This window comes from Cnephaeus nilssonii, assembly GCF_951640355.1.
Source record: "Cnephaeus nilssonii genome assembly, chromosome: 8".
Lineage (NCBI taxonomy): Eukaryota > Metazoa > Chordata > Mammalia > Chiroptera > Vespertilionidae > Cnephaeus > Cnephaeus nilssonii.
The window spans coordinates 83752011-83777678 of NC_137079.1; the positions used below are offsets into that span (position 1 = coordinate 83752011).

At 45.2% G+C, this 25668-nt stretch overlaps 1 protein-coding gene across 2 annotated transcripts in view; it reads right to left on the reverse strand.

The window, feature by feature from the left end:
* Positions 1–25668, reverse strand: part of ENOX1 (ecto-NOX disulfide-thiol exchanger 1) — a 587874-nt gene that overhangs the window by 39454 nt on the left and 522752 nt on the right. For both annotated transcript variants that reach the window (XM_079778563.1, XM_079778564.1), the window contains exons 13-14: positions 20059–20166; positions 15784–15840 (exon numbers count right to left, since the gene is read on the reverse strand). In XM_079778563.1, coding sequence (XP_079634689.1) covers positions 15784–15840; positions 20059–20166 — 165 coding nt within the window. The remainder of the gene's footprint in view (positions 1–15783; positions 15841–20058; positions 20167–25668) is intronic.

Genomic DNA, 25668 nt, shown 5'->3' on the forward strand with positions numbered 1-25668 from the left:
ACTTAAACTGTGGTCTCAAGCTGTCAATTAAATGACTTTCTTTTGGCATAGTTCTGTGACAGGCATGCCGAATAAAATCCACCTCAGAATAGAAAAGAAATTTTCTTTGTAACCCAGTAACTCCATTCATGATTTAAAGTGTAGGTTGTAGTATTTTATTTTTAGTTGTATTATATGCCACTGTAGATGTTACCCAATGAAAAAATACACTTGATCTCAAAAACATCTGTGTGCTTCTCACCACTACGTAAAAATGTCATCCACACTTCCGTATCTATGCAAGTCCATTCCGTTCATAGCCTGCAAAAGTGCTGACATGAAAAATCTCCTCTACCAATAAAAATGAAGCAGCAAACAGAAGAAAATAAAGTGAAATACTTTTAAATGTATTTATGTGCATCCAGAATTAGTCGGTTTGATTTATCTTATATGATACTGACTCTATTGCTGGTGAAGATTAATTGTATTACGGTGCTCTTGGCATGTTATTTTCCCAGTCCATTTCTCAGTATGATGGTTCTTATTTTTCTCTGCTACACAGCACCCACTATCATAATTTTCACCTGCAGAGTTTACATTACTAATGGTAATATTAAAATTTAGGGTCTTTTTGACCTTTGTAGTGGTAAACTGGGTCATGAGAATAGATGGGATGTAGTCTGATAAATAAGAAAGAGAGGCATTTAATTATTAGTAAAGTAAAATCAAATTTCACAAGGTTTGCTGGGCATGCTATGAGATCTCAGTAAATATTAAATATTCTCCCCTTCCCAACAAAAAATCCAATTCTCTCTCCTCACTGCCTTCTTGCAGATGCTTTGCGTGATAAATGTTCCAAGAACTGTGTGTTCTGGATTGCCGATACAGGGTGCCTGATGGATAAGGAATTTGAGGTCCTAAGCTGGAAACAGTATGACTAATGATAACGATGATAATACTAATAGATAGGCTTACTGGGTGTTTGGTAGATACCAGGTTCTGGTACTTGTATCCATATTTTACAAATGAAAAAATTGAGGCACAAAGAAGCTTCCTAACCCCGTGGTTGGCAAACTGCGGCTCGCGAGCCACATGCGGCTCTTTGGCCCCTTGAGTGTGGCTCTTCCACAAAATACCACGGCCTGGGCGAGTCTGTTTGGAAGAAGTGGTGTTAGAAGAAGTTTAAGTTTAAAAAATTTGGCTCTCAAAAGAAATTTCAATCGTTGTACTGTTGATATTTGGCTCTGTTGACTAATGAGTTTGCCGACCACTGTCCTAAGCTAACGTACCTAAAATGTGGTGGGTCCAAGAAGGGGCCCCAGGCGGTCAGACTCTGGAGCTATTAGTCTTTACTGTGTGTATCTGAGGGAATCACAACTTTTTTTTTACTTTGTTCAAGCCCCTGATCCCACCCAAGTCTTCTTCCTTATGGAGAGAACCGAAGCCAATCCTTGCGGAGTTTCCTTTTCAGTCGTATGCTGCCTCTTCAGTGGGCTGTTGCCCCATGAGGATAGTGACTGGGCTGTGACTGGATGTGCTCCCTATGTCCACGTGGACTTGGATGGACATAGTTAGGAGTGGCTCGCGTCAGTCATGCATACTCTCCAAATGAATACGATTTCTTGTGAACCAGAGCCTTAAAATTAGTAATTGTATATGTTTCTCATTTGGTTAAATAGAAACAAAGTTCAACATTTAGACTGAATAAGGTCTCAGTTCAGTATGATCTGATTAGAATTTATTCAGCTCCACCACTCTTCATTCACTAAATATTTATTGAGCCCCTACTATAGACTAGGCCAAACAACAAAATTCCAAAGTGATTAATAGCAGTTGCTGCTCTCAAAGAATATAAAAGTCTAGAGGACGGATAGGCATGTAAAAAATGTTAAAATACAGTGAGATAAAAGCTATGACAAGGGTTGGCCTCAGGTGCTACAGAAGCCCAGAGCAGCACCTACCCTGGCCTGGGATGGAGAGTGGGCAGCAGTTACTCCATGTGTGGTCCACAGACTGGTAGCACCGGTATCATCTGGGAGCTTAGTAGCCAGACCTTCCCAATCTTAAACTCTAGGGTGGAGCCCAGCCATCTGTGTTTTAAGAAGCTCTCTGATTCTGTTCCTTAGTAAAGTTTGAGAAGTATTGCCTTTGAAAATGTAAGACTCACAAGTTCATAACAATTAGTCAAGAACACATACATCAAATTAAAATCTGTAAAATAAGAAAGTTGGATGAGGTGACCTCTATCACCTCTCGTCTAACTTTCATAATCTACAGGATTAATGCACATGACTTAAAGTGAACTGGAATGAGATGTGCTTATCTTCAAGATCCCCTGCAGATCATATACAGAAGGAGTGTTTGCATCACTTACCTCACCAGGCCAAACATACTGGCAGAGCTGTCTGAAGCTGCTAGAAATTCTATGTCAATTCATCATCAAGCTAATGTATTACAAGTGTACCCATCTGCACAGGCTTATGACTGTGTGAGATTCTGTAAGGCACACATACACAACACCTCCCCAAGGCTCTTAGATCTGAGCTGAAGATAGACCTATCATAACTGGGCTGTTCAGAATGTCTGCAATGATGAAAAATACTGCGGGAAAATGAGGCGATGGTAATTGTTTGGGCTGATCTTAGAATAAGGCCCCAAGAACTAGGAATTGAGCTGGGCTTAAAAACAGGTGGAATTTGCATTGCAGGCAAAAAGGAGGACATGATAGATGGGAAGTGGAATTATCAATAAAAAATCTAATTACTTAGAATTTTTAATGAATGGTGCAGTTAGCTGAATTCGACCTGTTGACTAAAGCCATTTATTCAACATAACCAGGCCAACAGTTATTCTTTTCTTACCAAGGGGGACAATTTGAATATTGTTACATAAAATAGCCAGGAACAAGATGTAAGCTCCCAGCTGGGAGACGTACTGTGCCCGTGTTCATGGGCATGTGTGTGTGTTAGTGTAGCCAGGGAGTGGGGATTACACCTACCCAATTCGGGGCTTCACACAGCCTGCACTTGTAGACCTTTCTCATAGTTTCAAGTCATCACTCTCAAAGCTGGCATGCAAAGAAATTGCCTGTGAAAATTAGATTCTGAAAGTCTCATAAGCATAAGTGCTCATCAGCACACACTGAACAGTCTGGAAATTGCCCAAAGAAAGCCACTCTGTAATCTCATGGGGAAGCCGACATAAAAAACACAATAGCGATGCTGAGCATCACAGCCACAAATCTCCTCCACAAGGCCAAGGCCAGGGTCGGGAAGTCGGAGGCAGGTAGAATTTTCTTGATAACAAATAATCAAATGAACAGAAATCTGGAAGTAGCTATTAATTGTCCGACACTGGTCAGCCTTTCCATGGAACCTGCAGCGTTTGGGAGCAGGACTTCCAGAGACCTGGCGAGGGACCGCTCGCCGTCTCCCTGGGACTCTCCCATGTCCACGCGGCCGCGGCCCAGGCAGAGGGCGACCGCCCTGGCTCTGACACTGGCCCAGCTCAGAACTGCAGACCCATTTCTTCAGGAAAACCCTACAGTCTCTCTAGAACAAGCATGTCAAACTCAAAGGCTAACACGGGCCAAATAAACAAGGTTTAAGTTTATGTGGGCCGCAAAAAAACAAAAGCTTCAATTTTCATAGAAACGTAGGTTTATTTGGAAAAGTATAGTATAAAAAAAAGAACAAGAGCAATGATGAAATTAATGTTTTCTTCCTGACACTTGGCATCTCTTCTCTGCTACTATCTCTCCTACTTCGGGGGGAATCTTGTTCGCAGTGATTACTTTCAAAACTGACCCAAGGTGAGTGTCAGTAATTCTGGATCTGACAGGAGACTTATTTCCTTTCATAACTGTAAATAACTGCTCACATCGTTATATTGGATGGGCCGCAAAAATATTTGTTGTGGGCCGCATGCGGCCCGCAGGCCACGAGTTTGACATGCTTGCTCTAGAAAGAACAGAAGACAAGCAGGCCTTTTGCTTTTGAGAAAAGCTTTTCTTCACAGTTTTACTTTTCCTCTGTGTGAATTAGGAACACAGGGAGGGGACTTACACCGAGGTGTGGTTTGCTGAAGTGCTGAGGTTTCGTGATGTCCTAAATAAGATTTAAGTGTGAGGACAGCAACTTTCTTGGAGGTTTGATTACAATGCCGTTACAGGCGACTGCAAACGAACATGGTGTCTGGTGCCAGGGTGAGCGGCTGGGCTGGTTTCTGATCTCCAACCCTGGTGTCTCTGGGCCCAGCGGGCAGGGAGGTGACCCTGGCGGACCCACCTGTTAGACCCTGCGGAGGGAGGGGTCACGGAGAGGAGGCCCCAGAAGAGCTGGGAAGACTTTTGAGGCTGAATGATTAGGACACCTTCCACTTTATTGTGGGTGTTTGAATATATTTCTTTTGAAGTCCAACCTTTGTAGTTTGCCCCAGGAAGCCTACTCATATTTTATTTGCAGATTAACACCTGAGCTTTTAGCTTCGAATTTGAGAACCTTACTGTTGGCTCAAGTTTGCACTACGTGTTTATACTGGGGCAGGCGACTTGACTAGGAGAGGGGCCAGGGTGCAGGGACGGTGAACGCCCTCGCTCCTTGACCTGCTGGGGTTGACCTGGAAGTGCTGGCGGGCCGAGCAGGGGAGCAAGCCGGGAAACTCCTCCTGCTGCCATCTTGCTCTGCCCTCACCCTTTTTCTTCCTTCTCATCTTCCCACCTGCTTTCCTGCTTTGTCATCTTCCTACACATTTCCTCAAAGAAATGCCACAGTTCAGTGCATTATGTGGCAACGTGATGGAAGAGCTCTGGCGACGAGCAGTGTGTGGAAACTGCCTCTCCGAGTCGCCCAGGAGAGCCGGGCGCTGAGCTGAGCCCCTGAGGAAGGTCAGGGGCACAGCGGGGGAGTGGAGCAAGGCAGGGCCAGCCCTGGCTGCCACATTTCATACCTCTCCCCTCCCGGGCTCCCCTGTGGTCAGCAGACACCAGGAGTGGGGAAGTCACTGGAGAATGTTTAATATTGTAAACGACAACAACCACCATCCAGAAAGCCCTATGGCTCCTGAGCCAACTTACAGAACTATCAAGAGCAGCTTCACCTACTGGTGAGTCTTCGTTCCTTGCTGTTTTCTAATCTTTAATCCTCCGGACACATCCCCTGACGCTGCCCTCCTGTCTTCCAGAGGCACTAGGAGAAAATTCTGCTTCTGTCCACCTTTTGGGTTCCTGGCTTTTTTTAATAAATGCTCCTGAACTTCTTTTCTGTTCACTTTTGAGCAACATACCAGGCAGTGCTCAGCTGTATCTCTTGGGAGGCAGGAATACTGTGACTGAGACTTCTAGGTTTATTCGACTTGAAAATTATTCCTGGCACTCAAGGCACATCTGTATGTTTATGTATGCCTCTCTTGTTGATGCTTTCGAGCTTGCATGCATTTTCTTGGCCGTATTAGAAATAAAACCTTAATGTTCCGTTTGGGGCTAGAACTCGCTTTGTTCTTTTACTTGCTAACTCCTCTCAATTTCATGTATTCTCCTGAGAGGGTAGACAAGCCCATTTGGGTCGTGGTGGCCTGTGTCCCTGAGCCGTGGTCTGGGATCCCACAGGGCACAGGCTCCACAATCCCCAGACCAACAAGAAGACAGCACCAAATCCTAAACGGCACATCTCAGCATAGTTCTAAATTATTTACCAAGTATATACAATTTGCCTTTTCCTTCCAAATTCAAATATTCTTGGGAGTTGTTTTCCTGTCCTGTGGAGGAACTCAGAATCCTCTCTATGTAGTGCTACCCCAGACATTATTATTGGCTGTTTATTTCATCACTTACCAGGCAGGGGCTGAGCTTGGATCTTCTAAAAGAAGCCGTGGATCTCCCTCTATCTCTAAATCCCAACCCAGTGGAAGGGCTTCTCCATTTAAAAAGTGCTTAAATGCCCGGCTGGCATGGCTCAGTGGTTGAGCATTGACCTATGAACCAGGAGGTCACAGTTTGATTCCTGGTCAAGGCACGTGCCCGGATTGTGGGCTCAAACCCCAGTGTGGGACGTGCAGGAGGCAGCTGATCAATGATTCTCTCTCATCATTGATATTTCTCTCTTTCTCTCCCTCTCCTTTCCTCTCTCTCTAAAATCAATATATATATAGTGCTTAAATGGTGTATGAATTAGCTAATACATTGTTAAAGAATATTCATTGCATCTTATCTGTGACAGGAAAAACAAATAATATTTTAAGTCCCACGGAAGGGACTGATTAAACAAACTGCAGCACATCTGTGGCATCAAGTATTAGGCACTCATTAAAAATCATATTAAGAAAACACTTAATAACATGGGAAAATGCTCATGACTTATTAGGGAAAAGGTCTAGGCTGTAAAACTTCCATATGATATGCTGTAAATTTGGTAAAAATATATATGTATGTGCACAAAGACAAAGATGAAGGACACATAAAGAAATGGAAGCACTGATTTTTAAGTGGTGAGACTACAGATGTTGTTGTTTTTTCCTTATATTTTTCTGCACTTTCCAAAATTTTCACCCCCAAACATGGTACTGTTAGGATAAGAGCATTTATATGCATGTATATTGGCTCCATAGAAATTACAACCTTCCGTTCTAATTGACCGCATTTGCCTCTGCATCAGGTAGGACTATCGTGGACCCTGTGGGGGGAGTACAGTCTGCAAAATGGACCGCGCGCGTCTCAGAGCTTGGCTGCAGCCCTGCAGGTGCCCGGTGTGTGCAGACCATGTCCCTGGAGCTGGCACTCGTGTCTCCTGCTTTTCTTGAACCGGGCCTCGGGGAAGAAGGTATTCTCACTTCTCTAAACCCAACCTGCCAGCTGTACTAAACATGTGCTCATCCCGTTACATGCTCCAAATTCACTAACGGCAAGCAGGCCTTACCAACTCCTGTGCCGACACTAAGGGCAGACGGCAGCCCCAGGGTCCGGCTGTGGGAACACAGTCAGCAGGCAGGCGGGCTCCTGGTAAGGAAACTTCTCCTGAGTGTTTACTGGAAACGAGAGCCCTAACCATGAAGCCAGCCCCCGCCTCTGCTTCACGCAGCTCCCTCGCTTCCTGCGGGAAAGTGGGGGCTCTACCAGGGTCTCCCCTAGTCATCAGCCTTTTCAAGGGTGCTGGGCTGGGGTGTGAGTGGGTTTTTCAGATGGGATTATGGATCTCACAGCAGAAAACATGGTTAACCAGCTGGAAAAGCCCAGCTGGTGGGGGCAGATTTAGAGAGTGGAGGTGGGGAAGGAAGCATCAGTGCAAAAAGCAGTAATTTACAGGAGCTGCAACTTGAGGAAAAGGCCAAGTTCGAGGTGTGAGCATTTAATATGGGAACAGGGTCGTATATTACAGGGTAAAGGGAATATTAGTCCATGCAAAGTCTGCCTTATTGATTTCAGACATGTACAGAGCAAGGGTAACCCCAGGCATTCACAGACACGAATCCATCCTTCCCTGAAGGAAGACACCGTGGCCTTTCAGAGGGTCTTACACCCTAGATACCCGCACATTGCACCCAACTCCCATCAGACTCTCCTCTCCATAGAGCCAATCCTTCCAATAAAGGTCTTGCGTGCAGAGAGTTTTTGGAAACATGCAAACAAGCCTGTTATTCCCACGGTATAACTGACAGGGACAGTGGGTCCCGATGGAAGAAACAGTGGACACGTTTTGGCTAAGACAGTGAGGCAGCCTCACCTGGGGCAGGACCCCCACATCTCCAGAGCCCTGCACCCGGCACGCGGAAGGCTGGAGTGATGGCAATAGCTAGCATGCACTGCCCACACTGCCCTGCACGCCACGCTCACATCCACCCTATGAGGCAGGTGTGAGTGTTACTTCATTTTAGAAAAGAAAAAACGGTGGTTCAGTGTATCGCTCAGGGTCACCCAGACAGTAACCGGCAGAGCCAGGATTGAAACCAGGCCCCGTGGCTCTCAGATCTGTTCCGAACCTTACACGCTGCCCTCTCCTTCAATGGACCCTTGTTGATTTACTGAGCACAGTAGAACGGCAGGCTGTGTGGGAACACAAACTGAGGGACTCTGTTCGGGCCGGGGACAGAAGGGGATGGTGAGAAGAAAGACGGCAGGGGCTGGAAGCACCGTGACATCGCAGTCTCACACCACAGTGTCTGCCGGCTCATCCTCGGCCCTCTCTCCTGCTCCCTGCTCCCTCTGACAGAGCCTGTGGGATCGGGAGCAGCAGGTGTGAATCCTGACAGGAGGTGTTCCTTACCGTCTCCTCTACTCCTCTTACAGTTCAGGGTCAGGTCTCCCAAGAGCAGGGGCAGGTGGCTACGGGGGGAAAGGATAGAGCCTGAGTGGTCGTTGCCATTTGAGGATGTGGTCCTATTTCCTGGTGGGGACTTTTCTTTCCCTGTCTCACCTTGTTTAATACATTCATATGTATTCTTAGCTCACGTGCTTCCCTGCCTAAAGCAGTGATTTTCAACCTTTTTCATCTCATGGCACACGTAAACTAATTACTAAAATTCTGCAGCACACTAAAAAAATACGTTTTGCAGATCTGACCAAAATAGGTATAATCTTGATTCATTTACAGCGGATGGCTATTGTTGTGTTGGCTGTTGTCTATTTTTTTTTTTTTTTTTTTTTTTTTTTTTTTACAATCTAAGGGAAAAGAGGTCAGTGCCCCTGACTAAAAAGCCAGGTATTGAATATTTTATAAATCCTCACGCACGGCACACCGGTTGTAAATCGCTGGCCTAAAGGATGAAAGCCACGTTTGAAACTGGGCAAAACACTGGCACTTGTGAGTTCTGCCGCACACACCATTACAATGCGTGGTAACAGGAGCTTGCTGCTGCTGCGTGCTGAAGCTGAAGAATGCTCCTCGCACAGCGTTTCTCCCGCGCACGCCTAACATCTTTACTCCGCCCGGTTTAAAGACAACTCTTATGGAGGCAAAGTGACAAACTGAAGTCTTTTCCCTTTTGTGTGTCTATTGTGGGGCGGAAAGGGTGTTTACTTGACAGTGGTAACCTTCCTCATCACAGATTAACCCTCCTTACAGGCTGCTAATGAGTTCTCTGACCGCAGCGTGTGAGCCTGAATGTGCAGGTGGGGAGTATGGGGTGGCAGCTCTCCTGCAGCAGAAACAGGGCGGGAGGGGAGAAAATTCACCGGAATCTCTTAGACCAGTCAGGCCTGTACACTGAAGGCTGAGGCTGCCACTTTACTTGATTCCTCCTATTTGTTCCTACATTCCTCGTGTCCTCTCCCTTCTCCTCCACTTTTCCACCAAACATACATGTTAGGATCACAGATGGAGGTGCCTCTGGGAGGAAGGTCACCAAAAAAGATGCCAGATGGGGACTTTATCTTTTCTTACGATTTTGATATCCATTATGCATAATTGCCAGGGACCAGGCTACTCATTCGGCACTTCTGGGGATTGGAAGACTGCTCGGTGATGGAGATGAAACAACAACACACAGCTTTGCTTTTAAGGAAAGAAAATTGGATCTGGAATAACTGAACTTTCTAAGGGAACTGTGATAAAGGCTAGTTTTAAACGTGGGTCCACTTAAAAGGTTGAACTGCCCGCTGTCATTTAATACATCCAGTTCCACATACAAAGAAAACCCTGTGTGAAATCAGCGAGTGCAGTCCTCTTGGCGAGCAAGGCCTTGGAGGCTGATCTCAGTGTCTGGCTCTCACGGTTTTGGAGTGGTCTTCCCAGAAAACTTTTCTTATGGGCACGGGCTTCCAGAAGATCTGTCGTGTGGGGACACAGGTGGGCCTCCTGAGGGTGTCTTTGTTTGGGGACCTCAAGAACACCAAACAAGGTGATCAGATACTGTGGTTGCTCAATAAAATGTAAAAACAATAGAAAAGCAATAGTAACTGACCAAACCTAAATTAGCTGGCATCCTAGAAGCTTCCCAACTCTTGAGACTAAGGCAAAGGGTTGTTTGTAAATTGCAGGATTCAACATATCATTTGGAGGCTCCCTCCAGGAAAACTACTGGATTCCACAAGTGAGCATCTGCCACGCTGATGTTCTGAATGCCAACGACTCTGTGAGTCTGAAGCTGCCTACCAGACTTCATGGCACAGAGGTTAATATACAGAATGCCCCGGAAACAAATATGAGAGAAGCAGACTGAGATTTATGGGCATGTTAATTGCAGCATTATTTATAATTGTTAAAAAAATGGGAAGTTAAATGCCTAACACATAGGTGCGTAGTTCTGTTATTTCATATCTACATTATTCAGCTATTAAGAATCATGTCTTCGAGGAACATTTGGTGACAAGAAAAAAAACTTAGGATATAATGAGAAATCAAAAAGGTACAAACTTGAAGACAATGGTAATATTTATTTATTCATTTATGTATGGCTTTTCCCTCTGGTCATATACATGCACATGGCAGAAACGAACTAAAATAAAATATTCATAGTGGTTATCTTTGAGTAATGAGAAACTAAATTACTTTTCTTTATCTCTATATTCTTTTCTGTAATTTTTTAGTTTCATACAAAGTTTACCTTTCTACTTGTATAACAGTATAGTTTTAAAAACCAATTGTCAACTTTCACAAGAATATCCAGCTATACTAGCACCAATATACTGTGTAATTATTATTAATAAATGATAATATAGTGAATCCCTACCCTCATATGTGAATAATTATACACACAAAAAAACATCTATTTGTCTCAGTGAATAACCTCTGGGCCAGAGGCTTTTAGCCTTAAGATCTGCATTAAAATGTATCTTGTCAAAGTACTGCCTACTATCCCATATAATAATAGAGAAATATGCAAATTATCTGGGACACCATCACATCACAACCATTCAGCAGGGTGGGCGGGGCTTTGGGGCCACGGGGTGGGACTCCAGGTCTCTGCGATTTCGTCCCGCCCAGGCAGACTCCCCTGCGGCCCCGAAGCCAAATCCCGACGCAGACCCAGGGTTTACTAAACTTTACTGGAGCTGCTCCCCACACCCACAACCCCTGCCCCAGGACTGCGCTGCCCACAGCAGGGTGCCCTGGCAGCCTCCTGACAGGCAGGTGGCCAGGGAGAGCCGAGTGGGGCAGGGGCGGCCGGAGCCAAGTTCCCAGGGGTCTGAGGAGAGCGCCTGACAGGAACCCGGACTGCAAAGAAGGAAGAGGAAGCAGCCACAGGGAGCTCTTCCAATCCCCCTGCACGGACACACTACCCCAGCCCCCGCACCTCTGGGGGGACAGGGAGGCTGACTGGACAGGGAGAAGACCCAGCCTTCGGGGTAGCCACAGCCCGCACTTCTGACTCCCAATCTCTTTCCCTGCCACTCCCACCAGGGGCGCCCACAACAATAGCACGCTGGTGACAACCCATCAGTGCTCCTGGGTCCCGCGGCCCACCACTGCCGGGCCACCTCTATTGGGGCCTGGCACGCCTCTCCTCCCTACAACTCCAGACCTGGGTGGAGACAGGCCCGAGTGGCCCCCCAGGGTCAGACCCATCCCCCCTGACAGCAGCGGCGCCGTCTCTGCAGCAGAAGTGCACTGAACCTCGCTGGGGGCCGCGGCTAAACCCTCCTAGCCCACCTGGCCCCACCCTGGCCCGGCCCCCGCCCCGCTCCAGGAGATCGGAGCCCCGCCCTAAGCATGTACAGCTGCAAAAATGCCATGTACAATTTAAAGAATGGTGCCAAGTGGGGAGGTTTGACAGTTACTCCCCCTTTGGCCTTGCCTCCCTCCTACCACCCCCCTACCAACCTCCCAGCCAGTGCCTCCAGGGATGACCACTGCTACAGGACTGCTGGCCAGAGCCCACCGCTCCGAGGCCTGAGAACCCTCTGCAAAGCTTCCATAGCTACAGTCCGAGGAAACAATCATGCCCTCCTCCCCCAATCAGCATCTGCTACCTGCGAGGGTACCCGTGGGCTTAAAAATAACAATCCCTTCCCATCTAGACATCACTTATTTGATGAAACATTTCTAGGTTTATTAGCTCAGAACCTCCTCATGACAACCCAGTGAGGTAGGCGGAGAAGAGTTTACAATTCCCATGGTATATGCGTATGTATTCAGAAATGAAACTCAGAGAAGAAAAGTGTCAAGCCCAGTGGTTCCCAAGATGCAGCACATGCCCCACAGGGGGGCAATTTGATTTTAAGTGGGGGTAATTCGAGAATGAGTTAACAATTAATTTTTTGTATTTCTTATGGTTCTAGGGGGCCTCATCTACAGCGTATCCTATATAATAAAAGGCTAATATGCAAATGACTGAATGGTAGAATGACCGGTCACTATGATGCACACTGACCACGAGGGGGCAGACACTCAATGCAAGAGCTTCCCCCTGCTGGTCAGTGTGCTCCCACAGGGGAAGTGCCGCTCAGCCAGAAGCTGGGCTCACGGCTGGCGAGCACAGCGGCAGTGGTGGGAGCCTCTCCCGACTCTGTGGCAAAGCTAAGGATGTCTGACTGATGGCTTAGTGGACCTAAGCCGTCAGTTGGACATCCCCCCAGGGCTCTTGGACTGCGAGAGGGCATAGGTCAGGCTGAGGGACCCCCCAAGTGCACAAATTTTGTGCACTGGGCCTCTAGTATTAAATACTGTTAATATTGATACCAGAGAAGGTCACTGATACTTGTTGAGTACATGCCCTGGGCCAGGTGTTTATCTATGTGCATTCATTTAACACACTTAAGGATGAGGAAGATGAAGTTCAAAAAGGATCAAATAACTTGCCTTGGTCATAAGGCTGTTTAGTGATCAAAATAGATTCAAACCTTCTCCTCTCAGTCTGGTGTGAAAGCCTTGTCTCCTTCAACCACCATGGGGCTGGTGGAAACTTCAGATGACACTGAGACTTCATTTCAGACATTTAAATATGTCCTCACACAATATTTTGCTAGCATCCTCAATGTGTGGCCCAAATAAGAGATTTTTGTTTCTTTTCTTTCTCATAACCCTAGAGGAGGTGCTAGGGAAACTGTGCAAAGGAGACAAACATTACAGACAAGAAAGAGGACACGTGAACAATTCACCTGGGAACCGCTGAGAAAACAGGTTGTAAATGTAGCTTGGGCCTCTGCAGCAGAGACTAGCAGGTGCTGCTGGTTCTGCGGCTCCACAAGTATCTCACCTGCCATTGGTCAAGGTGCTGCTCCTCCTTCCTACCGGACCTGAACCCCATCTCTCAGCAGTCAGGTCTCTGGGTTGGTTGCAAAGCCCACATCATGGACCCGAAACAGGTATTTTTTAAATCTAAAAATGTTCCTTTAAAAAGGCCAAAGCCCTCAAACTTTTCCCATCCCTCTATATAAAAGCCTAAGCGACTGTCTGACCATCCGACCGTCCGACCGGTAGCTACAAAGTGCACTGACCACCAGGGGGCAGACGCTCAATGCAGGAGCTGCTGAGCTGCAGTGACTAGGCAGCTATGGTTACTTGGCAGCTGAGGTTCTTGGGTGACATACCCAGAACCAGAGAGGAGGGAGCCCAATTTGGGGATGCGTCACTTGAGAACTGCCCTCTCACAATCCGGAACCCCTCAGGGGATGTCAGAGAGCCGGTTTTTGGCCCAATTCCCACAGGCCAGGCCGAGAGACCCCACCAGTGCAGGGTCTCCGGTTTATCAATAAATGCCTTCCAACATTCCTCAAAACAGAGGCTCAGGGCTAGATGTGTGTCATCTAATTTAATTCAATCAGCAGATGAGATTATAGTAGTAACAACATCCTACTCAGGTAGAACCTCACTGTGACCAAGTGCTTCCACATCCATCAGCTCCTTTGCTTCTCACACTAAGCCTCAAGGAAGGAAAGACAGGCAGTATTACCTACAATTTACAGACCGAGAAGTTAAGGCAGACTGCCACTTTCTCTGGCCCACTGGATTACCCACCGCTTCCTAGGAAGGCACAGAGGGCCTGACTTGGGGGAGTGCATACGAAAGTTTGGGCTGAGAATATGGCAGCAGTGTGTCCCTGAAGCCAGGATCCTGAAGTAGATTTTTAGGGTAAGAATGGGGGCAATGAAACACTGAGGTGGGAAGACATCTCTACTTAGGTCACAGTGTCTCCTATGGGGATCTCTGAATGAATGGCTTCCTCCTCAAGCTTTCTATTTTCTTAATTCTATCCATTCTTCAAAGTCAAACACAAATGCCACAGATGCAGGAAGCATTCTTTATTATCCAGCACAAAGAAACCTCAATAATAACACCGTAAGGTTTTCATGTTCTTCAGCTCATTACAACATCATGATACGTTTTTGAGGAAAAGGAAGCTCAGAGGTTTAAGTAACTTGTCAAGTTGACACAGTTAACAAGCAGCAAAGTCCGAATTTCAAACTACATCATGTCACAGTGGCCTGACCTTCCTGTACACTTACGACATCTTATATATTGCCCATGTGCTCTTTAACTCCTCAACTGCTTCACAAGTTCTTTGAGGGCAGACAGCAAGCCTTACAATTCTTTTTGTTTAAAAATTTTTTTAATCCTCACCTGAGCATGCTTGTATATATATTTCCCATTGACTTTTAGAGAGAGTGGAAGGGAGGGAGGGAAAGAGGGGGAGAGAGATATAGAGATAGAGATAGAGATATATATATATAGAGAGAGAGAGGGAGAAAGAGATTGATGTGAGAGAGACACATAGATTGGTTGCCTCTTCCACGTGCCCTGACTGGGCCCGCAGGGATCTAACCTGCAACCCAGGTATATGCCCTTGACCAGGAATTGAACTCAAAGACCTTTGGTGTGCAGGGCAACTCTCTAACCACTTAGCAACACCAGCCAGGGCCTAACAATTCTTTGTAAACTACTCCCTCCACAGTACCTAGCAGAGCTCCATGTACAAGTCAGGTCTCAATAAGCATCATATGGTAACTATCTGTTTGGTGCGAACAGTAATTAATAAGAGGGGATTTCTGGTACTCTGAATGTCAGGCTCTCTGCTGTATAAAATTAAAACAAGAGTAAACATGAAATGAGTCATTTCTCCTAGCTCTAGTTAATCAAGCATTGATTACCATGTCTGATTCTGTGTTATGTGAAAAGAACTGCTTAGTAAGCATTTTCTGTGATGAGTGTAATCAGATACATACAGATATCAGAGATATTTTTAAAAAGACAGAAACAGGACCATCAGACATATGGAGAGATGGTGATCTACATGGTATAATATTGCACCTGAGACTGAGGAACTTCCAAAGCAAAGAGAGCACTTGACTAATTTGGGGCAACTTAAGGAACACTAAGAGAGGAAGTCAGGCTGCTAACTGGGGCCTGTACCATTATGCCTGTATCCAGAAGACAGATGCATCATGCTACTGTTGTGGGTCTGACACAGAAGAGGGGTACACTTTCCAGGGCTTTTCTGGGAGAAACAGTTTGCCCTGATACCTCCTCAACATAGTGATCATTTCATTACCATCTGCATTGACAGGCAAATTGAATAAATATACATGCAATGTCTTACCTATTAACCTGTTGGGTCTCATTCCATCTGGCCTCCCAACACATCATTAGTTTATAGCTTTGGAAATATAAAGGGCTCAAACAAATTCATTGAGATTAGAATTTTTATGGTAATTATTAGGTCAGGTATTTCTACGTTGGCATCCTGTAACCTGAGCTATCAATAGCAGTGCCTGTCTACTATATTTGATTGTCAAACCAAGCACAGTGATCTTAATAAGCCACTGAGAGGCAGGAATTCTGATTTCCTTTGTGTTATGAATAAAATGCCACATTCCTATGAGCATTCAACCAACATCAATTAAGAAAGAAGAACAAATACCAGGTTTAGGGTACCTACATTTGTATCCTCATGGCTGTGGCCATTGGTCTCCACCAATTCCTTGGTACCTTTTAACTGCAAATTAAAAAACAGAACAGAACAAAACAAAACAAACAAAAACACAAAGTGAATAATCAAGTATATCTGTTAAGTGATTTTCATCTTATTAACTCTGGTTCGTCTGAGGTTGCACTTTATAAAACGTCCAAGGAGGAAAAACACAGATGGGGCCCATAATTCTAATGAGTCTTACTGAAACCAGTTTGAGACCAATATTTTATGAAACTTGATGGCTGGCAAGAAATAAATGGATCTTATTCATTATTTTTTAAATAATAAGATTTGAAAGCCATTCCATAGGCATAAAATGTACAAAAATTGGTTCTTAAGAATAAAAAATGATTTCATTTCCCAGTTGCATTGCTATTAATTTAAGCCCTGTAGTGCTTGCAAGCTGCCACCAGCCAAATGATGTGATAGTAACGGTTACTGGTGAAGGTTGGTTGGTTGAAAATGCCACAGAGCTACTGTCACGTCCTCTGTGAACATGTTTCAATCGCTGACATGGTGTCTGGAGGCCTAAAAGAAGATGGTTTGCTTCTTTTCGTAAAGGAAGAACTGGGAAGACATCTCCTTGGTCACCGAGGCATTAGCAGAAAAGCTATTTTGGACAGTGAACATTTGAAAACACTACTCCCTGGACTCTCTCTCGGAGGATCAGGAGAAATCAGCTGTTACGAGAGTTCTGGAACCTTTAATTGGCATTTTATCCTAGCCTGACTCAAAGCAGACATATGGAGGCAGAGAGCAAGGGCAAAGGGTGAGCAGGCCTTGCAGCTGTTGCCAGTATTTCTTCCTGGCTTATTATGCTTCGAAGCAGCACCTTCTGTGCCAGTTTTAATGCCTAAAATAAAGAATTCATGGTGAGAAATAAATGCATATATACCATCCAGGTGCTTGGTTCGAACACTGGTTTTCATGGCTATTTGTACACATTAAAATGAAAGCTTCATTATATTTTTAAGGCAATCTCAAACGCTAAGCAAGAAAGCCATATGTTCTTTGGGCCAAGAGAGGGGCTTTGCCAAAGAAATGGCGACTGGAAGACAGTGAGTGTGGGGCAGCTGATCATGGCTCATGTCCACATCTCTCCCACTTACGAAAAAAAAATTCTGCCCACTAGGCTTCGGGGCCACATCATTGATGTTTCTACATGTAACAAGGATAAGGGAGCATGGGCAATGGGTGGCATGTATGAAAAGAAAAGGGCACGCAGTGATACAATTGCCATCTATTCTCAGTGGGCACAAAAGGACTTTAAAAACCTCCCTACATTTTCCTGTTTTAAGGTTTTCTTACTGTGGGTGTCCCTCACCTTCTTCCTCTTTGTCAACTCTCTCTGCTCATCCCACCTTAGGGCTGTAACTCGTGCCACTGTGAGTTAGAGTGGAGTTAGCTCAGAATGTTTTGTTATTTTCAGCGGAAGTACAGGACTGTGCTGTTAAAGTGCTTCACCTTTGCAAGCTTAATGCCATCAATGTGCCCTTCTCCCCTTTAAGTCAATTCCATCTTCCTCCTCCATGTTCTCATTATCTCTGCTCTCGCTTCGTCCACTATGCATTTGCTCTCATCTCTCCCTCTTCACCAGCATCGCTGCTCCCCTGCTCTCCTCTGCCAGGACTGATGACCACAGGTCATGCCTCCCTCCTGCAGGTTCCCCTTTCCCGACAGCAGGAGCCGCTCGCTGGCCTGCTCCTTGGTGTATGAGTCTTGCTAACAAGACTCCCTGTTCGCCTCGCTGCTCCCTCCTCCAGATGGAGGGATCAACATCATGTCTCATGGGACTTGGGTCTTTTGAACAAGCTCCAGGTATCAAGCCAGTGGGGCCTGGAGGGACCTGGAGGCGCTGCATCTTAGCAAACAGAGAACTCAAGGAATGAGCCTGCCCTCCCTGGAGGGGTGGGGCCGCTGATGGTAAGGTGCCCTCACAACCTGGTCTTTCTTTTCAGGATTCCCAACAAGTGGCAGTCACTTTGAATAGCAAAATTCCAAGTCTTCTGGGAAGGGTCTCTGTGTGTGTGTGTGTGTGTGTGTGTGTGTGTGTGTGTGTATAAAAGCAAGACTCCAGATCCAAACAATCAAAATCTCTAGCAGTGAGGCCATTTATCGAGGCCCTATCTATGCAGGCACTGAAAAGGTGTTCATACATGTAGTTACCCTACCCAAGTCCAAAGAAAGTCTTGGAAGGCAATGCTCATGGAGGTACATGTGTGTTTTAAATGTATGTCTCAGGGGGGGATGGGTGTCTACAAGATGAAAGGAACATGCCCACTGCATGCCACCATCGGCAGGGGTGACAGGGGCACCAGGAGAGGGGCTGTCAAGAAAACAGCTGGTGGGAGGGGTAGCACCCAATGCATTTGGCTGCTGTTGGCCCGCTGAGGTTTAAACATTCTCAGGGCCTTTGCTTAAAAAGAGCCCCATTTAAATAGTACAGCAGATTTTAAAATTCGTTCTTCCCAGTTGTATTTCCTAGGTTTGCAATGATTTTAGTGGTTCTGAATCTTCTCCACATTCCATTTATTTTTTAAGTAACGGAGAGTGAAGTGTGATGTCTCACCAGTGACGGTGTCTGTGCTTTGCTATTTAATGATGCAAACCCTACAAGAATATAACAATACTCTCTGCAAAACTGGGGTTCAGACTTCAAATCAAAATAAAGGATTTGAGTCACTCAGAGAGAGACTGCACATGTGCAAGCAGAGGAGTAGAAACCAGGAAGGTGAGAGCTGTCTGTTTGATGGGGAGCAAGTTTGAACCAAATCAGCTCCCCTTGGCTGGGAGTCTCCGCACTGCGAAGGCGGAAAGATCGGTGACTCAGGTCCCCGAGACAGCCGGCCATGTGAATTGGGTAAACAGTATTTTTCAGCTCCATCTCACCTATCCAAAATCATACAAACTCAGCCTCAGCCTAAGTTACTGAATATATATCAATTATAAAAGAGAATGATTTGTGTTACAAAGCATCTTCCTCCAAAGCTATAGAAGCTTATAAAGTGTCCAACACCTTCACTTTTCCTTCACAAATCACTTATACTTTCAGGGCAGTGGTCGGCAAACTGCGGCTCGTGAGCCACATGCGGCTCTTTGGCCCTTTGAGTGTGGCTCTTCCACAAAATATGCGGGCGCGCACGTACAGTGCGATTGAAACTTCCTGGCCCATGCGCAGAAGTCGGTTTTCGGCCTGGGCAAGTCTATTTTGAAGAAGTGGCGTTAGAACACTCAAGGGGCCAAAGAGCCGCATGTGGCTCGCGAGCCGCGGTTTGCCGACCACTGTTTTAGGGGAAAGTAACTAAAAATACATTTTCTTGACCCCAAACCATTAAAAATAAACATGTGTGAAGTGACTGAGTCACAGCTGAGTCACACTCTCCCAACTTCATATTTAAAAAATGTCACTTTTGCAGTTACTTATATTTATACAAATAATGTTTTCATAGATCACTGTAAGTTAAAAATTTAAAACGCCTGAAATTTGGTTAGGGTTGGAGTTACTCTGTGTGAGCTCCCCTCCCAGTTCCATGCATTACATCTGGGGCAGCACGTGCAGGCCGGGCCGGACTAGGGAAGCATTCCAACCGCTTCCCCACCCCCAGCCCCCGCTCCTCCCGTGTGGACGCTGGGCCGGACTCACTCTGCGCCGAGCCATCCATCTTACCCGGCTGTAAGACTGCACTTTCAAATCCACTTATCACTGTCAGGCCACACTTTGCTATCACAGGAAGCCAGGATGAAACGATCAGATTTACAAACTTCATATAAAAGGTTTGCTGCTCACCGTGGTGAGATCGGTGCCCTGGGGCACAGGGAAGGTATTTCTTTAATGTTGCCATGAATCTGTCCTTCTTATGCACACGTCTGTAGGCGTGCCAGGGGTATGCTAAACTCATTTTCCTCACTATTAGACTTAAGAGGAAACTAGCTGCTTGCTAGGAAATATATCTGCACTGCCAATATTTTAAAACTTTATCAAAATTCATTTATCTTCTGGAAGGAACTCTCCCACATCGCTGGTGGGCTAGGGCAATCTAAATAGGGATCTGAGAGTGACAGCAGAGGTGCTGGGAGTGAGATTATAAGTTCCACAGAGCAAAGCCCTGGGAGGCTGGCTGGGCAGGGGCCAGGCCAAGGGCGCCGCGGGTTCACTTCCGTCCCGCTTGCGCGCCCCGCGCCCAGGAGACGCGGGCCCACGTCGGAACCGGTTCCCCAGGCAGAGCTGCTGCGGTCACTTACTTGCTCCTGGAGGACTTTGAGTAACGCCTGTGTGTGCGACTGCTCTTCCTTTGCTTGTTCCAGTTCTGACTTTTTGTTGTTTAACTCCTCCTGGATGGTCAGCAATTGCTGTGAAGTGAAAGGATGTGTAGGGTAAGTAGGACTGAAGGCCAGTGACTGTAAGACATCCAAAATAGCCACTCAAGACCATGAGGAGATTTGCGCAAGTCTCAGAGCTTAGTCCGTACTTCAGTTAACTTCTGCGTGCGTTCCTCTCCCCCAAGCTGAGTGTAACAAGTCTTGTAGTTTAGGGACACATCACGGTGTTTGTGACATTGCTGCACAGCAAAGCCAGTTTGTTGTAGTATTTGTAAGGCACCGTTATATTCCTTTTGACAAATGCATATTTGTGAAAATATGTAGAATAGTGTTAATGAACAACATATTGAAGAAATAAAAAACGTATATAACGGGTCATCTCGTCCAAGATGACTTCATTTTACTTATGACAGTAAAGCTACTTCACCAGGTGGCTGGGGCCACGAAGGATCCTTTTACTTTCTCTGTTATGACAGTGATGTTTTATTAGATCAGCAGGACTGAAGTCCAAACTGCAATCAATATATCAGCCGAGAAAACTGCTGATATAAGCTGTCAAAACGCTAAGCTATGGCCTACACTGCTATTTTTAAGCCGGGCCACTGAGGGGATTTTGGTAAACCTTTCCTCGCCCTCTCAACTGTAACTGGTGGAGGCTTGCCTGTCTGCCAAGCACAGCGCTGCCCAGCACTAATTCTTTGGAACGGGTTGTATATTAATACACACACGGGCTGGGGCACATTCAAGAGCTTCAGAGCAGGCTCTGGAAACAGTGAGGTCTATTCAAAGCCTCCTGACAACAAAGGACTAGTTAAAAAAGACAGAAGCGTATTTTTTTCTGCTACTGTCCATAACAGCTGCCGCCCTAATGCTATAAAAATATTAGTGGTCCCCTGCCTCTTTGGGCCCTTGACAAGCTGGCTGCAGAGTTTCCCGGCCAGTTCTTCACTGAAAGGCCTGGATAAACACTGGCACTGGGTTTCTGATGCATAAACCCACCAACTGGAAGGATTAAAAGATTTCCTTCAAAACCACTCGTTTCGGGGCATGCTTTCCCTTGGTTTGGCTTGCTCTGTTCCCTACTCTGGCCCCAGATACAAGCTGAAGAACCTACCCTGCTTCTCTAGCATAAACAGTGATTTCCTTGCAATTTTCTAAAAACTCAGTGCCTCCATTTCACCAGCTGCTCGCAGGTGAGGTAATACACCACCCCACACTGGCTCCCCGAACCCTTCCTGTGATTTATGCATCGACCGATTAAGGTACAGAAACCAGGGAGCCCATCTTGTACTTCGGCACTGTGACAAGCACCTAAAATGACAGTTTACAAACGGTGAGCAATGGCTCTGTTCCTTCATTCTCATTCATGACTCGTCCAGTTCTGAGGGGATCTGGTGCTGACTTTGATGATGTCAAGTAAATGCGTGTTGTTGTTGTTTTTTAATCCTCACCTGAGGACATGCTTAGAGAGAGGAAGGGAGAGAGAGAAAAACACACATGTGAGAGGGAACCATCAATTGGCTGCCTTTTGTATATTCCCTGACTTGGGATCAAACCCTCAATCCAGGTATGTGCCCTGACCAGGAATCAAACCAGCAACCTTTCAGTGCACACGACCCTCAACCAACTGAGCCACTCTGACCAAGCAATGCCAAGTAAATTTTTACATCATTAGATAATTTCAAATCTAATCCTCAAACCTCCTTTAAAAATGAACCAAATTGAAGGGCAGGAAATTATCTTCAAAGGCAGGTAGCTTATGTTTGTTCCCTGAGCACTTGGAATAGCAAAATTTAGAACAACCTCTGTCCAGCAGAAGGGCTTGGCTACATTGATGATGGCACATCTGTACAATGGAAAACTATGCAGCCATTAAAAATGAAGCAGCACAGCCTGGCCAGAGTGGCTCAGTGGTTGAGCATCAACCTATGAACCAGGAGGTCATGGTTCCATTCCCGGTCAGGGCACAGGCCTGGGTCTTGGGCTCAATCTCTGGTAGGGGGCGTGCAGAAGGCAGCTGATCAGTGATTCTCTCTCATCATTGATGTTTCTATCTTTCTCTTCCTCTATGAAATCAGTACAACTATATATATATATATTTTTTTAAAAAAAGAAGATGCACAAATGTCTCAGGACATAGAAGAAGTGCATCAAACACTGTTCCCTGAACAAAAATTTCAGGTTTCTAAAAGGTTTCACTGAACTGCAACATATTCATAGGAAAGGATGAGGACACCATTTCTGGGTGAGTGGGTTTAAGGATCTTTCTACTATTTTTTGCTTGTAATTTTCTGCTGTGTCTCTGAGGAACATATACTGCTTTAGTAATGAGAAAAAAAAAATCAAAAGAACTTGATTAAGGTTGGGGAAAGGACAAAGAAAAGAATACTACTTGGGTTTAACTCTCAGTTATTATTACCAATGCTGTGAATAAAGAAGAGGAAAAGTGGGAATCCCATTAGAGTCTGCTATTTCATTTACGCATGTACAACACTTCTTCATTCTATTAAATCACACACACAATGTCATGGGGATGTAATGTACAGCATAGGGAATATAGTCAATAATATCATTAAAAAACCAGTCTAAATGTACTTAACACTAATAGACTACACTTAAAATAGCTAAGATGGTCAATTTTATGTTATACAAACTGTACTACAGTTAAAAATTAAAATTCTTAAAAATTAAATACATATATACACACAAACACACACACACACCCTTTCCCTTTATGTCACTGCCCATTTTAAGCTTTCATCCTATTTCATTCTTCCTTGATATGACACTTTTTAAATAAAATGTCTTCTCTCTTATTCCTGCTTCCTTTCATTCTCATATGTAGGTAATCACTTTCAATGGTTTCTACTTTTTTATTTGAATGTGTTTTTCCAAAATATATAATGTTCTTGAGTATGCATTTTTATGTAAGTGACTGTGTCACATTTATTTATTAAGCATTATGTTTTTAAAGTCCATCCATTTTAATATATACACAGGATGGAGCAAAAGTAGGTTTATAGTTGTGAATCTACAAAACACAGAGTTTATTCTTGTATTATTATTTATTAACTAGAGGCCCGGTGCATGACATTAGTGCACTGAGGGTGGGGGAGCTGGGTCCATCAGCCTGGCCTGCGCCCTCTTGCAGTCCACAGTCCAGGACCTCTTGGGGGATGTCCAACTGCTGGCTTAGGACATCCCCCGAGGGGTCCTTAGCATTGCTGTGGAGGTGGGAGAGGCTCCTGCCACAGCTGCTGTGCACGCCAGCGTGAGCCCTGCTTCTGGCTGAGCGGCACTCCCCCTGTGGGAGCGCACTGACCACCAGGGGCAGCTCCTGCATTGAGCATCTGCCCCCTGGTGGTCAGTGCATATCATAGTGACCAGTCATTCCACCATTCGGTCGATTTGCATATTAGCCTTTTATTATATAGGATTATTGTATTATTTTTCATACAAACAACTGTAAACCTACTTTTGCCCCACCCTGTATAAATAATCTATTGCTGCTGATGCTGCATAATATTCTTGGGAGTGCATTCCCCCAATTATACCTAATGTACTCTCCCAGCGAAGGCCACTCAGATTATCTTCAATTCTCCCTCCCCTACACAAGGCTACAAAGGAACATGCTGGTGCACGTTCCCTAATGGGCCTAGGGAGGATCCCTTGCCATGTTTCCAGCAGCAGAACTGCTGGTCCATAGGGTGTGCCTAAGGAGTTACTTAGCCAAAGCTGCTCCACAGAATGGCTTCCCCAGTCTACCCACCCACCGGCAGTGTGTAAGAGTTACTGTGTCCCACATCCACACAAATGCTTAACATCATCCAACTTTCTAATATTTGTCAGTCTAATAATATAAAGATTCTTCATCCTTTAAAAGTTTTGTACTTCTCTGACTCCTTGTGATTTTAAGCATCTTGTTAGCTGCTGAAGTTTATTTATACTTTAAAAAAATGTTTTCCTCACCCAAGGATATACTTTTTTAAAACTGATTTTAGAGAGAGGAAGGGAGAGAGAGGGAGAAAGAAAGAGAGGGTGAGAGACATCACCAGGTTGCCTCCAGTACAGGTCCCACATGGGGATTGAACCCGCAACCCGGGTATGCGTCTTGACCAGAAATTGAACCTGCATTCTTCAGTGCATGGGATGATGCTCCAACCAACCGAGCCACAAAGAATAGTCAAGGATAATGTTTTCTAAAGCTGGGGGCCCTTAAAATGCTGATTCCTGGGCCACATAGATCAATTAACTCAGAATATCTAGAGCTGTGACCCAAGCAACTATGCTTTTTTTTTTAAAAAAGAAAGCGAACAACTTCACATACAATTTCACTTATATGTGGAATCTAAAATCCCAAATAAACAAACAAAACAGAAACAAACCTGTAGGTGCAAAAAACAAATTGATGGTGGCCAGATGGGAAGGGGGTTGATGAGATGGTTGAAAAGGTGAAGGGATTAAGAAACACAAATTGGAAATTACAAAACATTCACAGGGTTGTAGAATACAGCATAGAGAATACAGCCAATAATATTCTAATAACTATGTATAGTGTCAGATCGGTACTAGACTTACCAGGGTGATCACTTCATAAGTAATGTAAATGTTTCATCCCTATGTTGTACACCTGAAACTAATATAATATTATATGTCATCTGTAACTGGAAGATAAATTAATTTTAAAATATTGACAAAGCAAATAACAAAAACCTTTCACAGATAATTCTAAGGAGCAAATGGGATGAAAACCCGTTTCCTTTCATGCTTATTTAACCCTCATTCTACTATAATGTGAGTTCCATCCAAAGTACCTTATTCAAACTGTTCTCACTGAAGTAGCCATTGCTTTTCTAATTGCCAACTAAAGGCCAAGTTCTGTTTTTTCTCTAGATACACTCTCTCTCCAGGTGATCCTATTCACACCCATGGCTTCAAGTACACATCTCATCCACTTATGCTTCACAAAGCTGACTATATAGTCTCCACCTCACTCCTACCACCCACTAGACACTTACTGTTTCAAACCAGGCCTATTATAACCATCTCTCCACCCCGGCCTAACTCTACTACTGGGGTATCTACAATTAAAACCTTGAAGTCAAACCCTGCTCCTTCATTGCCCTCACAGCCTCTCAGCCCATTCCTCTGCCTTATCTCCATCCATCTTGGCTGTCATGGTTAAGGTGACCACGGATTTGCTCCTTCCCTGTCATCCACTCCACACTCCTGGGAGAGTGACCATCTAGGAATTAAAGTGCTCCCATTCCTGAAAAATACTGTTGGTTCCCCAACCTCTACTGGATAAAATCCAAACCACTGGCCTCTTGTCCTTCCCCAGAAATACCAGGTCCTTTCATCACTCTCTGACCAGCTCACTACCCAGAATCAGGCCTTCAAGTTTCCAATTCATTTTTTAAGCCAACTTGAAGAATGCATTTGAGCTAATACCAACCCATATGCTGACTTTATACAATAGAAAAGAGGCCCACCCTCTAGGGAGACAAAATTTCCCACAAGAGCACATGGTTA